This window comes from Psammomys obesus, unplaced genomic scaffold (genome assembly GCF_907164565.1).
Source record: "Psammomys obesus unplaced genomic scaffold, mPsaObe1.curated_primary_1811, whole genome shotgun sequence".
Taxonomy (NCBI): domain Eukaryota; kingdom Metazoa; phylum Chordata; class Mammalia; order Rodentia; family Muridae; genus Psammomys; species Psammomys obesus.
Genome location: NW_026585504.1, coordinates 10,546,019 through 10,568,238, shown reverse-complemented (window position 1 = coordinate 10,568,238; position 22,220 = coordinate 10,546,019). Strand labels below are relative to the sequence as shown.

The following is a 22,220-nucleotide window of genomic DNA, read 5'->3' as shown; positions in this document are numbered from 1 at the left end:
CAGAACTTGATGAAGTTCCATAAAAATCTGATACTCACATGAGAGAAGCCTACATACTGGACACAAGTTGATACGGGCTCCAAAATGAAAGAAGAGGCAAAGTGTAATGAGTGAAGGGGGGGCCCGGAGTAGAATAGACATGATTAAGTAGGCAGGGGAATTGAGCAGGGCAGGTGGATCTCAGTGAGTTCAAGCCAGGGCTACATAATGAGCACAATACAGTTAGGTGTTAGGGCTGAAGAGACAGGTGATGGGTGAAGGTAGGAAAGGTAGGGAACAGATGAGCTCTCAGGCTAGAGGCAAGAGCTAAGCCCAGTAGGAGCCACTGAATATGCTCAAAGGTAGAGCTGGGTTTTCCAAGAGGACGTGGAAGAAAATATGAGAGAAAAAGGAAAGACTTACCTCTCCTTTGAAAGTATCAGAAACAGATGGAATCATGCTTCAGTGCATAGAATTCGAGACAAGCCTGAGGACTGTGGTTCAGATTTCCAGCACCATGTGCCCGCCAAGCAGCCCCAGCAATCCCAGCACACAGGAGGCAGGGAGAGAGAAGCCCTGGAGCAAGCTGGGTGCTTGGCTAGGTGAACCGGCAAGAGACCCTGCCCAAGTTAGTACAGTGAAAAGTGATGGGCATCAACCTCTGGTTTCCATGGGTGCTCTCTCTCTCTGTCACACACACACACACACACACACACACACACACACACACACACACACCAAACACAAATATTCAAGAAAAAAAAAATGAAGATGGCCAAGCTAAATAAATCTCTAGGTTTTATTTGTTTTGGAATGCACACAGATTCTCCTTTTAAAGTCGTTTAAAAAATAAAGTTAACCATGACAACAGAACTAACTGGAAAAAAAAAAAAATCAAGACGGATCATGGACGATAAATGGCAACCCACGTGATAAAACAAATGTAACGAGTCAAATGTTATACACATGAGTGTTCACTGTAGAATTCGTTCAATGATGAAAATGCTGGACAGAGATAGAGGCAGAAATGAACGTTTCAGGAAGGGGGGCACCAAGCTGAAAATAATGTTTAGGAAGCCAAGAGAAGAGGACTCATGAAACAGTTGCCAGCTCTGAAAATGGAGGAGGATTACTAAAGGGAGAAGTCCATTTAGCAAGTAAGTCACTAGCAACCTAGGTAAACGTCATTTACATAGGGTTGGGGGGGGGGGGTGTCTCAAAGTGTGTGTGTGAGAGCAAGAATGAAGACAATGGTCCTTGGGAGTGGGAAGGAAAGAGGGTGAGGCAGGGTTGCAGTGGCCAAAGAAGGAACCAATGGGGTGATTCTTAGACAGAGACTGGACAGAACAAGGCCACAGGGCTGAGAGGAGGAGAGGGTCAGAGCTCAGGGGAGGATTATATTCGGACACAGTGGGTCAGGAGAGCACGGGAAGACTGGGGTAAAGATGAGAGTGGTGCGTCGGGTGGCTTTAGTTTTCCTAGTGAAGACATACGATGTCCTCTGAGGAAGCTGTGGACAGGGTATTGGGAATAAAAATAATCCAGTGTAGACTGATTTACCCTGCTTTTGAGGAAGATGGTACATTCACATTTGAAAGTCCTCAAATCAAGGGAAGTGGTTGGAAGAGAATCACTTCTCTGGTACCAGTAACAATAAAACTTTACTTACCAAATAGCACAACTTTTCACACCGGATAGGGCAGTAAGCCATTTGGTCCGTAGCTGGACCCTTAATCCGAACATCTGCAATGCCGCCCACAGGCGGCTGCTTCCCTGGGATTGCGTTGTAATAGTCGTGATCTCTGTCTTCAGATGTGCCGTCAAGGTGTACCTCCTCGCTGTAAGAAAAAGAAGCCCCAAGAGGCTGTGTGGGAATTCGAAGGCTATAGGGGATACAAAGAAATCAGAGCCAAGCCAACCACCCAGGAAAAACATGCATTTGTGTCTTAAGTTTACTGCTGTGCTGAATCAACGTCAAACATCTGGACAGCTGCACTGAATCGTTCACAAGTCTGCACGTAATCCAGACGGAAGGAACCAGCGAAGAGTGTCAAGGGGAAGGCTTTTGCATTTCTCTCCAGTTCATGGAAGTAATGATGATGATGGTAAACAATGGCTTGCCTGAATGAAAGGCTGTTTTAACACAGCAACATAAAAATGCAGCCTTCTTGGGTATCTCTGGCTCAACTGCTTCGTTTTGGAAATGTTTCAGTCAAAGAAAATTTAGATATTGTTCTTTGGGTAGAAGGTTTGGCACACTTTCCTACATTAAGGTTTAAAAAATTAATAATAATAAGAGTGTGGTAATTCATAAAGAACATTAGAGTCATATGTGGCAAGTGGGAGAAATCTGTGAACATGCAATTGTTTTAAAAATTGAAACAGGGTAAAACAAAAAAAAAAGAAAAGAAAAGAAACAAATCAGTTTTCTTCCAAATTGGAATTAACGAAAGTTTCTTATAAAAATAATAAGTCAAATCAAATCTTTCTATGATTTTGCATGCATGGGGGGGCAGGGTCAACGTGATTGAGAACTGACGTGTGTGTGTGTGTGTGTGTGTGTGTGCGCGCGCGCGTGCGCATGTGCGCGCGCGCCAGTGGAGGTCACACATGTGGAAGTCAGACATTAACTCTGGGGCGTCAGCTCTTGCCTTCATTCTTGTTTTGAGGGCACAGCTCTCATTTCTGCTGCCTCGCTGTGGACTCCATGCTATCTCCTGATTCTCTCTCCCACCTCACCACAGGAGTTCTGGGATGGTAGCTGCCTGCCACAACATTCACCTTTCCACTGGGTTCTTGGGATCAGAACTCAGGTTACCAGGCTTGAGTGCCAAGCACTTTTGCTCACTGAGCCATCTTTCCAAGCCAAATCAAGTCTTTTTGGAATGATCTAACTATTCCAACCCACACAACTGTGTATGATCCAAGGTTTCTGGTATCCCTTTTCTTTGTTTCCCTGGATGACATACCTCATAAAGAGGGATCTTCAACCCTGGGGATCATTGATACAGAAAATGACTATTTGGGAAAGAGTACCTTTAAAAATACCCAAGGATTTCATTTCTTGAGCATGACCTTGGTAGCAGATGGTGGTCTGAAAGAATCACCTTTGGTGACCTCCAACAGAAACACCAGCCTCTTGGGTCACGTCTGTTTCACCCCACAGACTGTAGCCACTTACAACACCTACCAGCAGCTAAGAGATTCCTGCAGAGATCTCTGATTCTTACTATCTTACTCTTTCATGTTGGTTTGTCTTTTACTAGTATGCACGAGATTCAGGGTTAAAGAGAAGCTGAGAAACTTGTTAATGTTTGTTATTTATAACTCTATGCAAACCATAATTTTTGATAACGCTAGAGAAACAGGGTTGATTCCTCCTCCCACTTAGTGTCAGAAGAAGCTCTAGCTCTTATTTTTTTGAACTAAAACAGTTGTAAGAAAAAAAATTCTTCTCATTAGCAAACTTCAAAACATCATTGTAATACTTCGGTGTTTTGTTTTTAGGGCTTCGCCATGTAGCCTTGACTGGCCTGGAATTGCTGTGTAGACCAGGCTGGCCTCAGACTCACGGAGATCCACCTGCCTCTGCCTCCCAAGTGCTGGGATTGAGGCGTGCCCCACACACTCCACCATCATAGTAATGCGTTAAATATCCAGAAAGACAAAAAGTGAAACGATTGTGGAACTCTTGACTGACCTTTCCCAAGTGTTCAAGAAAGGATTTTTCAAGTACTGTTTGAACCGGAGTTCAAAGGCCTGTCCTATGGTACTTATGATATCTTGGGCCATTCCATTTTGACACTCCAGTATGTGGCACGCTGTAAAAAGACACATTAAAAATTTAGTATGGAGAAAACATTATATAAAATCAAAATAGTTCCAGAACATGAATAAATAGTTGCATTTTTTAAAAAAAAAAGATAAGGCTTACAAATTCACTTCATCTCTAAAATGTCATAATCAAACTTCATATTCCTTATGAATTAATGAGAAAAACACTCAAAATCTATGTATCTAAAAACTTAGAAAATTTGGGCCAGGTGGTGCATACCTTTAACACCAGCACTCAGGAGGCAGAGACGGATATCTCTGTCAGTTCGAGGCCAGCCAAGGCTACACAGAGAAACCCTGTCTCAAAAAGAAAGAAAGAAAAACAAAGAAAGAGAGAAAGAAAAACAGAAAGAAAGAAAGAAAGAAAGAAAGAAAGAAAGAAAGAAAGAAAGAAAGAAAGAAAGAAATTTTTATATCAAGCCTTAAATTGTCTTACTTTTTTCAGTTATTTTTAAGTGTGTGTGTGTGTGTGCGCGCTCAAATGTAGACAACTTGTGAGAGTTCGCTCCTTCCACCATGTGAGACCCCAGGGTCATACTCAGGCTTGGTAGCAGGTACCCTTATTGCCTCTAAAACAGTCTCGACTAAACGATGTTACCACCAGTCACGTGCTAGCTCTTGAATTCAGTGCAGGAGATGAGAAGGGCCGAAGTCACACAGGAAAAGCAGGTCTGAGGCTTTGTGTTTGGTGGTAGATTGCAGAAGATGGGAACAAAAAGTAATTCCCAAACCTGTCCCCTAAAGAAGTGGATACAGGCTGAGGAGATGTCTTCCTGGCCTCACCCTTTGTAAACCAGGGTTATGCAAGGGGAGCCTCACTGAGTTCCCACCGAGGAACTTCACACTAAGACTTAAATTGCAGATTTGGTGATGGTGTCATTGCAAGAAGATAGAGAGGGGTTTACTCCATGTATTCTCAGAAAAGGGCAGTCTCACAAGAGCAAGGTAGAAGCAGTTAACAGCAGGTCACCGCTAACACATCAAGTGTTACTCTGTTGCTATATGCAGCTGCCTTCTTGTCTCACGTAGCCCAGGCCAGCTACCCCCTCTCCGTGGCTGACCCTGCCTCCTGATCCTCTTCACCTCCATGCCCATGCGCTGAAATCACAGCAGCAGCACCCAGCAGTGACATCGTTCTTGGCTTGGTTAGAGTATGGGGTCATGCTTAGGGCCTTGCAACATGGAGAGTTAATTGACTGTGCTTTTTTAAAGGATGACTTAGAAGGATACTTAGGCTAATTTATAGACAGAAAAATGAAAGATAAAAATGCAGAATATTCCGATAGTTTAAAGAACTGAGGCATGAGGGAGACTTTGGTAGTGGTTTAATATATGTGAGAACACTGTTGCTGTTTTAAGTGGGATATTCTCTGAGAATAGGAGAGCAAGGAAAAGTGGGGTAGCCTAAAGAAAGAGGGTAGGGAATTGGATGAAATACTGGGAAAACCATTGGGAGTTCCTATTGAGACTTTATCACTGGAACAAATTAGTCACAAGGAAATCTGAGGAAGGAAGGAAGGAAGGAAGGAAGGAAAAATCTGCTCTCATGAGACCATTAACTGTTCTAATCTGCAGTGTGAGCTTTGGGAGAGACATCATCCATATGAGTGCAGAAAGCCGTTCACTCACCCCCCAGCCCTCAGAGGCAGCAGACAGTGTTGGGTAATAGAATCTGTAACCAGTTTTTGGTTTGGGGAAACAGGGTTTCTCTGTGGAGCCCTGGCTGTCCTGGAACTCACTGTGTAGACCAGGCTGGCCTCTGCCTCCTGAGTGCCGGGACTCAAGGCCTGTGCCACCGCTGCTGGGCTGTGACAGTCTCTCCTAACTCCATGTTGGCAACAACTCAAGGGATGGGCCATATTCTCACTCCAGGATTGACTTGGCTTTGGGTGATTTTACTAATTTGTACATTGTATCTGAATCTGATTAATCTGGAACTTTCTTTCAGTGTTTTAGCTGTGTGCATTCCTGCTGTGTTTCACACCATCAAGTACATCACGTAATTTGACCATAGTTGTGCCTTCCCATTTTTTCTTTAGTCATCCATCCTCCCTCTCCCACCAGCCTCATCCCTCCCCCCAGTCTCCCTTCTGCTCTTATATCATAGCGCCATGTGTGTAAAGGTTTTATTTACCTATAGAAAATCTCAGTGCTCATACTTGAGAGAAAACATGTATTTATCTTTCCACACATTTATCAAAAAGATTTATGTCTCTGAACACCTTCAGGAGAAATGTGCTCTCGGATCCTGAAACAGACTTGGAAGCTAATAATAATTTTGAAAACTCAAAATATCTTTAAATTCATATAATTTCTACCAGCAGAAAATGTTTGGTCTCTTTTTAGACTGCCATTTCATATTGCCTCTATATTTTTCTTTAGTGAAGCTTTTTAGGATAAAAAACATATAAGTTTTTTTAAGAATATTTTGTTCAATGAATATTTGATTAATTTCATCAATATTAATTTGTAAAAAAATAATTGTGGAACTTACTGGGTGATAAATAATTGCTTGCATTGTTTGAGGATATAGAAGTTTCTCCTTTCTGGTTGAGTCTTAAATACTGAGAAATGACACGTATCCTCAGAGATGCGTTCTCCAGAGGGAACAAGATAAAGTTGTATCACATTATATTAAAAGATCATTTACTTGAAGTTTTCTTGTCTGTTAATTTCTGATCTCATATATATGTGGCTCCATTAAAAATGAAATAAAAACAGGAATGATTGCAAAATCATTTGGGGGGCTTAAAAAGGTATCAAGAGACAAAGATGAGGAAGACAGAGAAAGAGGCAGGGGATTCCAGCATCAGTAAGTAAGTAGGCAACACTAACTTCCTGTGAGGGAAGTAAGAGAATGAATGACTAGAAGTATTCTGTGAAAAAGATTCAAAGCTGAGTTCAAACTCCAATCATGGCACCACGGGTGTAGCCCTGGACATGCTAATTGTGGTGGCTTGAAGGAGAATGGCCCCCATGGGCTCGTATACCTGAATGGAACTCTTCGGGAAGGATTAAGAGGTGTGGTCTCGTTGGAGGAGGCGTGTCACTGGGGGTGGGTTTGGGGTTTCGAAAGCCCATGCCACCCCACTTAGCTTTCTCTGCCTTGTGCCTGTGGATCAGGACTGCGAGCTCTCAGCTACTGCTCCAGTGCCATGCCTGCCTCCCACCGTGATAATCACGGTCTCACCCTCTGCAACTATAAATCCTCAGTAAACTCTTTCGTTTACGAGTTGCTTTGGTGGCGGTGTTTCCTGACAGCAATAGAGAAGTAACGATGACACTGCTCCGTGTCAAGGGCCTCACTTAACAAAGACAATAGGGCCAGCTATTGTTTACTTTAGAATAAGTCTGGCATTTCCTTTTCATGGTAGCTTAAGCCCTCTGAGGAACAGGACGAGAAGCTGGGCACATGGGAAGAATTAACCCAGCTATCCCCCACTCCCACCCCCGCTGCCACTCGAGCATACTCCGAGAGGCTTTGACTTTTTTGCAGCTTCTCTGACTTGAAAACACCCAGAACTTTTAGTTTTGTCTGTTCATAGGAAGAATCTCCAAAATAATTTTCTGCTTTGCTCTGACTACCCTGTTGCTGGCCTATTACTTTTTTTAAGGAGACGGAACAGAAAGGAGAAAAGGAAAACAGGAAAAAAAAAAAAAAAAAAGCAAGGGCACCTGTCTCTCTCCACGAAAAGGGCAGGCTGGCCCTAGACCCGTGCCACGCCCACCTCCTCTCAGGAAACCCCTATTTTGACAGGGATACTCTGTGAATGCCCTTTTAGTCTGATTACAGGGCAGCAGCATAGGGACAGGCCGTGAATCAGATCCAAAGCCATCAAGCCAGAATTCTTGGTCAAGAACTACCCCACCTGCAGCTACCAGGTAAGAGAAGAAAGACAAATACATAAGAAGTCCCGTGTCCTCAAGCATAGTGATTCCCGGTGACATCAGAACAGCCATGGCAGTCAGAGCTTCGCTCGCTGCCCACATCTGGAATCACGGCATACCTGTTTTCTTTCCCAAGTCCACAGTTCTACCTGTGAACACCAGTAAGAGAAAGTGTCGCAGGAATCTTATCATTTCCCTTCACCTGGGCTCCTAACAGTGATATTACACAAAGGAATGAAAATTACTCTCAGGGGGTAGAAAGTCTTTTAAGAGTTTTGTTTAAGTTTCTCAGAGGGTGAGACCATGGCCATCCTGGCTAGGAGCATGGCAGCGGTAGGCGGGCATGGCAGTGACACGGTTAGCTCACATCTTGATCCACAAGCAGCACGAGGCAGAGAGAGATAACGGAGAGTGGCGGGTGGCGTGGGCTTCTGAAACCTTAAAGCCCACCCGCACGCAGGGACACATCTCCTCAGGATGTCACTATATACGCCTGGCCGGCCTGGAACTCCCTGTGATCAGGCTGGCCTCCACACACAGAGATCCGCCTGCCTCTGCCTCCTGAGTGATGGGATTAAAGGCAGGCACGGGCACTCTCAGCTGTCCATTTTTCCTAAAGACCCAACATCTTGAAATAAAGGTCAGTGACCCGGATCATCCACCAGATGGCGCTGTGGGACGCAAATGGGAGCACGTGCCTCTGTAAGTCACAGACAAAACAAAACAAAACGGCAGAGTCACAGGCAGCAGCCCGTGGGCTTTATAACCTTAAATATAAATTAGTGGGTCCGTTTAGATTGGTTTTCTTTGGCGGGGGCGCTTCCTGTACACAAACAGTCCAGGTAAATGGGGGCCTCTTCTCAGGCTAAGCTCAGATAAAATATGGAAACCTCCTTAGCCTGCCACGGCTTTGGAGAGCTGAGGACAGCATGGACTTCTGCCCAGCAGCTACAGGAGAAAGATGGACTTGCCAACGACATTTTTACTGGAACTTGCCTTCTCTACAAAGAAGGCCTTTCATAAACTGAAGAGTTCATCAAAGGGCCCTAGCCAAGATAGGGTACTGTGATGGCGGCTTGATCTGGATGGGAAAGTTGAACTAGGTATATGGAGGGGATGGTGGTGTTGGCAAATCAAGGACTGTTAGCAGGAAGCCTGGCCTCCTGTGCCTACCTGCACTTCCTGTCAGCCATGCTTACCCTCTCCCCCTTGCCACCTGGTTCCCACCTTTCTGAGGTTGTCTCATCTGTGTGATTTGCTGGACTGAATGGTATGTTCTTTCCTTCCTCCCCTACGACTCCAGGAGTCCTCCCCAGGAGAAAGTGCTCTTCCTCCTAAGAAGGTCATTCTTATCTGACTTCCCCCACCTTCTCACACCACGTCTCCTCTGACTTCTCTCCGCTCCATTCTGGATTCCTCTGTTGGTGATTTTACTCTCTGAGCTAAAAAATCCTTGTTTTCCCAAACCTGCGCCCACAGCTTGTTTCCTCTTTCCCTCTTCCTCTTGTTCTCTTCCTCATCTTCAATCACTGTCTCCCTCCCCTACCTCTAGCTCTCCCCATCTCCCATCCCTCAAGGCCTATTCTGCATTAGCAGCCTTAGACACCATTAAGGACAGATGCCTATCTCATGGTCAGTTTGGGGCACCACCTCCTATTTACCAAGTGAAAAGGTGGTGGTATTGGGGCTTTATTGAGAGCCATGAAAGGAAAGCTACTTCTTCCTGCCCCAAGGAATGAAATCTGAGTTCTATCTCTGGTCCCAGGTAGACACACAGCATTTACACACATCCAACGATTAGAACATTGTATACTACCGAATCCATCTGGGCCCATCAATTGCCTGGCCACCCCTCAAGAAAGTGGGAGGTAAGCTGAGCAGACAGAGGGGATAATTACCCGTTAAAAAAACAGTGTGCCTGTAGCCGCCTCCCCCGGAAGTCCTTCTAGGCTCTGAAGTCCCTCCCTCCACGCACTTGTTTGCAGATCTCCATTCCTAAGCCTTCTGTTTTTCTGAGTTCTAACTAAAAAGCCTATTCCGCCCCCCACTCCCATCCCCAGTCCTTTTCTATCGCTTCACTGGATACCCACCAAAGTCTTAGGTGTATTTGGCCTGGGTCTCTGGGATCTCTCAGTTTCTGTGAAGATCCCATAATCCTGCTTCTATAACTACATGCAGACTCTCATTGCTGGCCCTAATTCAAAGGCCTGGCTGGCTCCCCTGATCTTCCCCACCTTCTCTGCTGAGGATTTACAGCCTGTCTGTCCTGTAATTTTTCTCTCAAACTCTAATAAAATGGTCTTTGAATTTCCTTCAGAATCTACTTTACAATTATTTTATTAATGAAACTAAGAGCCTACAGAAAGGAATCCCCGTCCCCAGTAAGAGCAGAACTGCCCTTCCCTCAGGATAACTCCAATAAGTTTAATGTTACTCTTCTGATTCCACTGTTCTTTATTCCAGGATTGAGAACATTTAAAAATGAATAACAAATATTCATTGTAAGAACTGAAAGAAATAAAAAGGTCCCAAAGGGACGTTAAAATCACTCCAAATCTCACTATGTGGGGACAGTCTCTATTAGCAGTTTGACACAGACCTTTCCAGGTTTTGTTTTGGTTTTTTTTTCTGTGTAAATCCCCCCTCAAAATTACCTGAGGTCACAATATACAAATTGCTCATATTCTCCTCATATTATGCCTCGTGCACTTTATAGCACAGTGGATATTTTTCCTGTGGCAGTACTCATTACTCATTCTTCTAAAACAGTCTTGATCATTATTCATGCTATGGATTGGTTTAAGTTCTGGTAGATGAATACTGGGTTAATATTTGTCCTATCATAGGAATATTACATGACAGTGATTTTAGTTGTTTCTTCTTTGTGCATATCCTAATTACTTCCTGAGAAATGAAACTGCTGGTTTAAAGGTAGGCTGGGCAACAGACTTCTGGTGCAAACTGTCAAACAACAATGCAAAATGTTTGGATCTGTGCTTTGTTGGCTATATTAAAAATTAGCTGCTTCTCTCGACCACACTTGCCATTTTATAAGTGACCAATATTAGAAATTTAAAGATGAGGGGCTGGAGAGATAGGTCCGTGGTTAAGAGCACTGGCTGTTCTTCCAGAGGTCATGAGTTCAATTCCCAACACCCACATGGTAGCTCACAATCATCTATAATGGGATCTGATGCCTTCTTTGGTCATGCAGGCATACATGCAAATATAACACTTGAATACATAAATGAGTAAATCTTTTAAAACATTTAAGGATGACATATGACATCTATAACTCTTGTGTTCTTGATTGCTAGTAAGGCTTCATCTCTTTCAAATGCTTCCTGGCACCTTGTAACGTTCTTTTGTAAGAAAGCTGTGCTCAGGACTTGAAGTTTGGTCCACCTTTTCATTGGCCTTAGGAAAATCACCTTTTTCATTTTTCCCCCAGGTGGGGTCTTTCTATATAACTGCAAATTTGATATCTTCCTGCTTCAGCTTCCTGAGTGCTGGAATTGTGTGTGCCACCATGTCTGGATTTAAAATACCTTATTTTTATCAAATTTAATATATATATATATACACATATATATATACACATATATATGTACATATGTATGTATGCCATTATTACCTACTTTATATAATATATATATATATATACCCTATACAATTTACCTACTTTATAAATAATATATTTTTATGGATTACACAACGTTTTACAGCATTACCTACTCTATGGACTGTTGTGATGATGCCGTGAGTTGATGTGGACAAAGTGCACCTGACCCTGAAAGCAGTGTGCTGAGCGTGCGCTCCACGGCAGCTGCTTTCCTTCGCCTGTCTCTCTGTTGCGCTGTCTGTCCTTTTCCTATTGACAAGGCAAGGGTCTCTACCTCCATAGTGTGGACTTCACTATAACTCTCACTAGGTGAATGTAGGCAGCAGATAGGAAGCGGAATCCAGTCACTGAGATGTTGGACTGCGAACAATGCCTCACCAAGCTCCCAGGAAACATGCCTATTCCTATTCCTCCATCAACCCTTATGTGGCTCATCAGATCCTATTAGTCCATGCTTGGTCCAAGCTGTCCCTTCATCCTCCAGGCAATTTAGACCAGCAACAACCTTTATTTAGAACTGATGAGACCTTAACTGAATTGTAATCCATACTCTCACACTGCTTTTCTGCTCTCTGATATCACTGTACAGAAAAAGCTGCAAGAAGCATCATACTATAATTGCAGTGCAATGGCGGAAATCATAACTCCTTCTATAAAGCTCAGAATCTTCGCCGGGACCTAGTGACCTACTGGCGTTCTCCATTCGCTGCAGTCCTTTTCTGGCCTATCTTTTTCCCCGAGGCTCCTTGGCTTCTGTTCTTTTTCCTTCTCTGAAGCCCTATCTTTACGGGTGCCCTCACCAGCCATGAACACAGTCATCTCCTCGCACTGTGCTCTCACCTGCACAAACCCTAACTGTGAAAGCTTCAATTCCCTGGGTGCCTCCCCTCTCCCAGGCACCTCCTACAGGTCATGCTTGTCCATCTGAATGAACAAGGAGTCTCTGGCAGCCATACTATTCTCTCATACCAGCTAGCTCACCCTTTGCACATTAGGACGCAATTAATCTTGGTGTGTGTGTGTGTGTGTGTGTGTGATGAAGCTGTGGTGCTTCTTCACTGCAGATACTCAGGACAGGAAGGGAAGTGACAGATGATGTGGAAATAACTAATTTTTAAACCCAGGGAAATCACCTTATGATTCTAAGTTATCTGTCCTGATAGACCTGTTTTCCCCAGGAAAGAAAGATGAAAGAAAAATAAAACTTAGGCTTTCCAGGTCTTTTCTTTCATTTATCCCCAAACACTGAAAGCTAAATTTAAAAGTCAACTGTGATCTGGCAAGACAGCTCAGCAAGCAAAGGTGCCTGCTGCCAAGCCTGGTGACCAGAGTTCGATTCCTGAGCACCATATGGTGAAAGGATAGAATGACTCCCACTGATTGTCCTCTGACCTCTGCATGCCCAGCATGGCATGTGCATGTGCCCATACAAAAACAAACAAGTGCAGGCCAATACACTGAGATGGAGAATATGAATCAATGTACCATCCCATACACTGAAATGGGGAAACATCATTTTTTTCACCTAGTCTTTCCGTCTCGGGCCTTACTCTTTACCTGTATGACAAGCTGATACATAAAGAAAAAACTGAACCCTCTGGTCTGTTCATGTTCTGAAAAACCCAGCCATGACCTTGGTCAACTGTGCTCAAGAATACCTTCTCAAAACCCACATGGCCCAGCTCCATGGAGCCACTCAGCCCAGAAGGAACATTCTGAACGAACATGCTACATGCTGTATTCTAATGTTTTCTGCCTGTTTTGCATAACTAATCAAGAAGAAAGATTTGTGATTACAAGGCCCTTTCTCTCAGTGCCTAACTCTTATCTTTGAACCCCTCACTAGAGTTGACTCAAGAGCAAAAATAACATGTCTACAGATACCCAGTGCCTCTGGAATTGTATCATCTATTTACTTGACAAGGTAGAATTAGAATCATCTGAAGGGTGGCTTTTCTGGGCATGCCTGTAAGGAATTACCTTGATTATATGAACTGGGGTGGGAAGCCCCAGCCACTATGGATGGCGCCCTTCCCTGGCTGGGATTCTGGACTCTCTGTGGAAAGAAAGGGAAGGAAGCAGCAAGCATGCATTCACCTTTCTCTGCCTCCTTGAGGATGGATGTGATAGGACTTGCTGTTTCAACTGCCTTTTCCTTTGGCTTCCCTGCCATGACAGCCAGCCTTAAACAGTGAGCTAGGATGAATCCTTTCTCTGCTAAGTTGTTTCTCTGCTAAGTATTTGATCAGGGAAACAAACTAAGACAGTGACAGACACCAAAGCAAATTCACACCTGGATTCCAGGTGCTTTTCTTTATCATCTTTATTTTATTACTTATGTATTTATTATACAGTGTTCTGCCTGCACGTACACCTGCATGCTAGAAGAGGGCACCAGATCTCATTATAGATGGTTGTGAGTCACCATGTAGTTTATGGGAATTGAACTCAGGACCTCTGGAAAAGAGGACAGTGCTCTGAACCTCTGAGCCATCTCTCCAGCCCCCTTTATCCTCTTTTTAACAGGGTAGCAGGTCCCCAGTCTATAACCCAGATTGTCCACGAGCACAGCGCCGAGCTAAAACTGTCCTCATATTTGCAGTGATCCTCTTTCCATATCTGTACCTTTCTCTTTCCCTCTATCTCTCTCTCTCCCTCTGTCCCTCAGTCTCTCTCTCTCTCTCTCTCTCTCTCTCTCTCTCTCTCTCTCACAGACACACAAACACACACACACTTTGGTTTTTCGAGACAGGGTTTCTTTGTGTAGTCCTGGCTGTTTTGGGCTCACTTTTATAGATCAGACTGGCCTTGAACTCATAAAGATCTGCCTAACTCTGAGTCCCAGAGTGCTGGGATTACAGGTGTGCACCACCATGCCCAGCTATATTTGTGTGTCTTATGGCAAGGAAAACAAATAATATTTGGAGGTCTTCCAAAATACAGCCAGGAGTTAATCAGGCGGCTCCTTGCTGGTAGCTTTCCCTGTGCTTGACTCCTTCATCTCCTAGCCATTTGCCCACCATTTTCCATTCAACATTATGCAGCTCAGAGTGACTCTGTCTCAATGGACTCCTTTAAAGTGTCTGTCACCTGCTCTTTCCACATGTGCAGAACTCTGTCCTTCTCAGCAAGCAATTGCCAAGCACCTACCATGTGCCAAGCCCTGTACCAATGGATGCTTTTCTCATAATTTCACTCTGATACTTGGAGGCCTACTACGGCCTGCCAGATCAGTCTCGCTGGAGCTCTGCTTTGCAAACAGCACCTCTACCCATCTACCCACGGGGTCAAGACTCGGCTTATTAGCTCTTAGCTGCCCTGGTAGTGCTTTCCTTCCCCCGTCTGCAGTCTGCAACTGTGCTTCCCAGCATGCCATGCACATTTCCACCTCTGTGGGCTACTGTTGTTTCAACTGACAAATACCACGCCATGTTAATGTGACCAATTATTTGGGGGGCAAACTCCATCGCTAGGATGGAGAACGTTCCCCACGTACCAGGTTCTGTATAAGGGGAACTGGCTAAGCCTGTCTCTCAGAGGAATCTGAATGCCTTGGGGTTACAGATGAGAAACAGTACTAACCACATCTGTCCAGAGAGGCTGGACCTTTGACTCAAAGCATGGCCAGCAGATGCCTTTCTTAGGCAACCCTGTGATACCCTAGGATGAGACATTCACTCAACTCTTCCACTCAGTCCTTCAAAACACAGTTTCTGTGCATCGCCTATGCCTGAGCCATTGTAAAGAGTGTCTGAGAAACAATAGTAAAAGAGATGGCTCAGAGGTTAAGAGCACTGGCTGTTCTTCCAAAGGTCCTGAGTTCAATTCCCAGCAACTACATGGTGACTCACAACCATCTATAGTGAGATCTGGTGCCCTCTTCTGGTGTGAAGGTGTACATGCAGGCAGAATACATATTAGGAGAGAGAGAGAGAGGGGGGACAAATCTCAGCCTAGTAGAAAGAACACACTAAATGTTCAAACAAGTCTGAGAAAAAACAAGCAACCAAGTGTGGCTTGTTTATAAGAAGAGAAACACAGTGTCAGAGTGGGTGTGGGGAGCATGTGACTAGAAAAAACTGCTGTCAATAGAAGGCCTCCCAAAAGAAGAGCCATTGGAGTGAGGCCTAAAGGTGGACAAGCCTTGCCTAGCACCCACAACCCACTGAGTTCTAGCCGCAGCACTGCATAATGCTGGGCATGGTATCCCACTCAAGAGGCGAAGGCAGGAGGATCAGAAGTTCAAAGTTATCCTCAGCTACATAGTGAGTTTAAGACCAGCCTTTTCTCAAAAGGAAGGAAGGAAGGAAGGAAGGAAGGAAGGAAGGAAGGAAGGAAGGAAGGAAGGAAGGAAGGAAGGAAGGAAGGAAGGAAGGAAGGAAGGAAGGAGGGAGGGAAAAAAATCACATACTTTAACTCAAAGTAACATTCCAGGTTCTTCAGCAGAAGGTACATAGACACACACACAAATGCACGCACTCACGCACATGCCAACACAATATCTCATTGAGTTTTATGTGCAATTTCTTTATCATCCAGGGATACGGGAGTTCCTCTACCATTACCAAAACAGCTCTTTTTGTGCATATGTAAATACATAAGCTCTGTGACTCTTTCACAGTGTGTGAATCTTTCAGGTGACTGAGATTTAAATACGGTGTGTGGATTTCTCCAGGTTTCTCTGCTGGTAGGAGTACTTATTTCCAATTCAAATTTACATACTTTTACTAGAGTCCTTCAACATCATATTACAGTGATGGCAATGAAGTACCTGAAGCATCTCCGTACCACCCCTACTCTGAGGGTGCCCTCTACCCTCGATTTTCCCTAGTTACAGGAAAACCCGCCCAACCTCCATCAGCCCATAAAGTTAAGAAGAAACTGCTGCATTGTTGAAACAGCCATGAGCTTGTGCACTTCCTCCTCCTTGCGCTCTCTCCTTGCGCTCTCTCCTTGCGGCCACATGTTACTCAAGGACAGACCCATCAATTTAAAGGATAACTAAATTCTTTCCTAATCATCTCCTAACACCTGTTCCTGGATTTTTGCTTTAAAAGGAGCCAGCTCCCTCCCACCCGGGTTGCAGAGTCTGACTGCATCCCTGGGCCGCTGGAAGTGCTTCCCGGAGGTGAATAAAAAGTCACTACCTGGTTTACTCTGACTTTGGTTGGGGGGTCCTGTCCTTATTATCTGTGTGATGCCCCAGACCAACGGGCTCACTACTGCTCTGTGTGACACTCATTACTGTGTACATTAGGAATAACCACCGATTTTTACTGTTGGTACCTAACAGTTCTTACGAAAACCCAGAAGTTATTTTTCCGTACCTCGTTGGTTGACGGGATCTTTAGCTACGTAGGCAACATAGTCTGTGGTATCCTGTAAAAAAGAGAAACAATTGCATTTAAAATGAATGACTCGTAACCGCTGTAAGATAAGACTTCCTTAGGATCCAGCACTGAGGCAAAGACTTGGAAACTAACTGTCTCTGTGGCAATGGTTCCCAACGTTCCTAATGCTGCCGCCCTTTAAAACAGCTCCTCATGGTGTGGTGAACCTCCCCCCACCACCATAAATTTATTTTGTTGCTACTTCACAACTGTAATTTTGCTGCTGTCTCAAATCAGAATGTAAACAACTGATATGCAGAATATCTGATATGTGACCCTCCCAAAGGGTTCATGACCCACAGGTTGAGAACCATTCCTCTATGGCGTACCCTATGGAACTTAACAATTAAATCTTCATTCTCTGATCCTCATAGGAAGAGTATGAAGAATGAAAATTCAGAGTCTGACTGTGTCAACGGGAATAAAAGAGAACACAGCTAAGGAATTCTGTAAAACTGTCTAGGAACCAACTGTCCCTGGGCTGGGTTGAAATGCGTGTGGAACCGTGCTGTCATAAAGTTATCGGGAACTGGGATGTGGCCATTGGCCTGTGTCCAAACAGACTCATGAGCATCAGAAAGTGAGCTGATCAGAGACCTGTTGGTTTCTTTAGCTGCGTGTGTGTGTGTGATGCAAGCTAGCTTGCAAAATAAATAAATAAATAAATAAGTTATTTCATCCACAGGCAAAGGCAAATTGTCTCAAAACAGAGAACCTAGGAATAACTTAAGTTCAAAAAGAGATATGCTGCTGAATTTGTGAAAACAAGCAAAAAGGTGTTTGGATATTCCAGCTTATATGGAAAACAGTGAGCTGACAAACAGTACGATTTTAATGATTAAGGATGTTCTGTTATCTTAATTCTCAGAGGAAATATACCTACAATGCCATTTCCGAGTATAAGAATGGCCTATAGAGGGACGATGCAATCTTCTGGCAGGAAGTAAAAGCCATGTTGGTAAGGCCCTCCAGGACAGCCACTTAACAACCACAATGAATCATGCAGGAAGAACATCTCAGGGTCAGCAGAACTTGTCTTCAGTCATTTTTAAAAATAGCACACACCTAAGTAAATGTCTCAGGCAAGTAGAAAGACGGGTTGGAACAGCTTCTAAATAAGTAGGGTCCAATCTACGAGCATTGCGTTCTGTTATCTGAGGAGTCACGGACTGAGGAGTCACGGACCCTGCAGACCAGACCACTCTGGTTAAGCTGAACAGGCGACACAGTGTCAGCCTGGAACAGGTGCTGAGGAAGAAGTGTGAGGACCCTCCTAGCCTAGTTCGTCTTCTCCCAAACGATCTCCAACTTCCTAATGGGTTTCAAAATTCTATCACTGTAAAGATCTGGTAGAAACTGCAGAATACTCTGAAGGAAAGAACAAATACCCAGAGAAAATATTTGAAATATCTTTAATTTTTCACAAATCTGAAGCATGTTTCAGAATAGAGGAAGCCTGGGTTGCTATGGAAGCATTTACAAGAGCTGCTTTACAGTTACTAGGAAGACAAAACCCTTCTGAGAAAGAATAAAAGTGAAGGGAGCAGACATCACAGGTTAGGAAGAATAATCCATATTTTCAGTGACGACGTCGATCATGCAGGGCTTTGAACTCGGCTCCACTTACCCTATAGCCAGCTACTACGTAACTGACGTAGCTCAGTGGGCAGCCCAACGCAAATGCAGATATATTAACGTCTCTTTGTAACCACGTGCCCTGCGCCCCGTCACGCTGTGCTCAGTCCTAGCGTGCTTCACTGCACTCGGTTCTGTCACAGAGGTCATGCAAGGGAAGACCCCAAACCTTAGAAAGGTCAGTACTTCAGATCCGATTGGCTCTAATGCCTAACACGAGCCTACGCTGCCTTCCTGACAGGAGAGTAAAACTTCACTTGGTGGTCGGGCACCAAAACCAAGCCAGACATCACTTAAAACCCAAGCCAGTGGATTTTCCAACTGTGGAGCCCAGGGCTTCCACTGAGGGTGCTGCCGTACACATTTTCCCACAATGGCTGCAGACAGTTGATTCTGGCAAGGACTGCACTTCAATTAATTTAAAGCTGTGAAGCTTTTGAGGACCAGGTGGAAACCTTATGATTCTGAAGAACAACAACAACAACAACAAAAAATCATGTTGGATGCAGAGCAAATGAGCGTCTGTGCACCAGCCCTAACATGGCAACAACCCTGGAAACCTAAGCAGCATAATTTCGGGGCGAAGCACCAATCATAATTTTTAAGTACATCATACAGTAGTAAATCTTTTGAAAATGTGCCTGAGTCCCTTCATATGAAATCTAACAGGCTAGGAGAAGAGAAAGCACCACCTTTCTCCTATCTAGATTCACTGCTCTGTGTCTCTTTGTCCCTCTGTCTCTCTGTCTCTGTCTGTTTCTCTCTCTGGTATCCAACTTTTAGTTTCACAGTTGAGGCCAATTATGAAGTTGGATAGATATAGTATATCTTGGCTATATATAGTAATATATATGAGTGTGTGTACATATATATATACACTCACTCCTAGGCTCACATTGTGAAACGCAAACAATTTTACTTACCCCATTTGCTAATGGATCGACAGTTGATTAAGCATGTATGCGGTCCCTCCCTAAAGACTCTGGTCCAGAAGTGAAGCAGTGAGGAATCAAGGAATTAACACTCTGAAAAGTACTCTCTGGGAGAAACCCTGAACAATTTGTGGGAACTGAGCACTGCACAGCCTCTTGACAGAGAGGAACTGCAAATTCTCCCTCCATGGCTGAGCAGTGTCTCCAAAAGTTTATGCAAATCTGGATGGTCATTATAGACTGGCCGTGGTGGCCTTGGTTAATATCATGATGGTGCAGGAGATTCCCATCACATATTAAATCCAACTGACAGTCTGCTTAGAATGCTGTTGGGGTCATTCTGGAAGGGGAATAGCTCTTCATATAGGACTCCTCGCTGCTTTGGAGTTAATTAAAAGCTTACCAGATGATACTCAATGGCATCTAACCCCACAGACAGCTAGCAGTCCTACTAAGCCCAACCTTTTAAAACCCAAACACAGGAAACATTTGGCCAAACCATTGGCTTTTCTTGTTTTGTTATCTACCTAATACATGAAGCATTTAACAAATTGCAATAACTAGAAAAGACATGAGGTAGTTAATATATTATCTGCATATGAAAGTGCTTAGGACTTACAAAAGAACTGTTATGAATCTATACTTACAGGGTCCCCTCCAGAGGCAAATGAAATTGATTGCATTTGATGGCTTGCAATAATCTGGAAAACAAAAACAAATCAAACATTTTAAATGTTATAATGTGTTTGCTTAGCTTCTACCTGCTTAGCATCCCTTTAGAAACTACTTACTCTACATTCATATATATATATATATATATATATTGGGGTTGAAACTAAAGCATTGTGTATCTTAAGCATTTACTCTACAAGTAAGCCATACATCCAAGCCCTAAAATCTCTGGATACAGCCAATCAGTTGTTGGAGGAACTGATATCGGTAGTAGGAAGAGTATTTCTCTCTACCACTAAGGATCACACTGGCCCATGGTTTCTAGGAGCTGGACATTTTTTGCTGTCACATGGGCGAATCCTACTGGAATATAAAATTTTCTTTCTGGAAAAACTGAGAGCTGAAAGTTAAAAGTAGAAGGGAAAAAAGTGATGGGGACATGTGTTTCATCACTTTAACCAGTACATTTTTCCACTTTGCTTTATATTTGTATTTATAGACTTGCTATATTTACTTTTCTTTTAGTCCTTCACTACCATGCATCCAAACACACTAACATTAAGAATTCTAACACGGGGACTGGAGAAGTTGCTCAGTGGTTAAAGACCCGGGTTCCAGCCCCAGCGCCCTCATGTTGGCTCACAATGATGTTTAACCCTTGTTCCAGGAGACCCAAAGCCCTCTTCTGGCCTCTAGGGCCACTGAGCAGGCACATAGCACACATACATACAGGCAAAACAACCACACACATAAATCTAAAAACAATTGAAAAGTTTTAGCCAAATAACTGCATTAACTAGCCCAAAATGATTGCTTTATTTGAGATACTAATTTGTTTGTCTATATTTGGAAACCACAGTACAATGACTGATTTGTAGAGGTTATCTGTCATACGGTTTTAAAGGTTAACTGAAATCCCTACTATGAAACTGCTAATGAATCCTGAGAACAGAACTGTGTAGCAGAACCCACTAAGGCTGTAGACATAGGACAGTCAAGCAAATCTGCTCCTAGAGGGATACCAAACAATAATCAAATAATTATGTGCAATAAAACGTATTCTCAGGAAATGGAAATAGCTATGCTATTTACAACAGCCCTGGCCTAGAAGCCACCCCTACGGTGACTGTTGTGATATTCAAAGAGTAAAACTATGATGTAGCATCATGTTTCCTGGGTTAAAAAAGAAGTCAACACAAAGAATGTATCAGTACATCATTTCGTTTGTCAAAAATGGCATTTTTATTGATCTGTTCACTTAAGGTCTGTATAGAGGTCATTCATGAGACACAGGAAGAATGAAGAGGAGTTTTCTGAGATCCCCAATGGTGCCTTTTCTCCTGGGGAGTAGGTAAGCAACTATGTTCAGCTTGGGATAATTAAGCCACACACATTACATTGTGCAAAAAAAATGGATGTGCAAAGATCATATATCAATGATAGCTCATCAGAAACTTCATTCAATGGGTAAAGAGGAAGATTTCATACAAATATGTCCAAGTATAAAACTAGTAAGAATCATGTAACGCTTTGGAAAAAAAAAAAAAAAACTTCATTGAAGGATATAAAAAAATGACCTTTGGCAAAAGAGAAAGCAAAAATTATGCAACACCCAAATGATAAAGAGCTATGAAATGCTGCCTCCTGGTCCCGACAGGGCCAAGGCATCTATGAAGTCACAGCATCTTTGGTTATCCTCATAATACCTGCATGAGATCAAGGTAGCCCAAATTCCAGCACTGGCACGGAGGAGCTCTTAAGGCCCAACCCCTAATTGAAGAGCCATTAGCAGTTAGTAGCTTCTAGGAGAAGAACCTCCTTCTTTGGAGGGATGGTCACTGGTGGGTTCTTATGCAACAGTGAATGGCCCCACATTCAAGCACATTCAAACAGCACCAAGCTACCTAGCGGGGCATTAAAAAGCAAAACAAAAAGAAGGCATTAATGTTGGACAGGGATAATTTTTGAGGGGAGTTGGCAGAGGGAAATGAGTGAATAGGATCATGTTGCTTATATAAATGTATAACATTCTTAAAGAATAAAAATTTAAACCCAATTAAGTAGATAGTTATATATTACTTTATGGATATGAAGGCAATATTAAAGATGTTAATGACTGTCCCCTAAACTAATTTTAGAATACTATGAAATTCTATTAGAAACTCTACAAGTGTCGTTAGTGAAGCATTTCAAAGCTGCTTTTAAAAATGTACATGTTAGAATATATATATATATATATATATATATATATATATATATATATATATA

General features: G+C 43.3%; 1 protein-coding gene across 1 annotated transcript in view; it reads right to left on the bottom strand.

Annotated features, from left to right (window-relative positions):
• The window catches only part of Shc4 (SHC adaptor protein 4), a 92,383-nt gene that overhangs the window by 17,136 nt on the left and 53,027 nt on the right, over window positions 1-22,220 (bottom strand). Inside the window, exons 5-8 of the mRNA XM_055620222.1 lie at window positions 19,928-19,981; window positions 16,651-16,702; window positions 3,680-3,800; window positions 1,649-1,817 (exon numbers count right to left, since the gene is read on the bottom strand). Of these exons, the coding sequence (XP_055476197.1) occupies window positions 1,649-1,817; window positions 3,680-3,800; window positions 16,651-16,702; window positions 19,928-19,981 (396 nt within the window). The remainder of the gene's footprint in view (window positions 1-1,648; window positions 1,818-3,679; window positions 3,801-16,650; window positions 16,703-19,927; window positions 19,982-22,220) is intronic.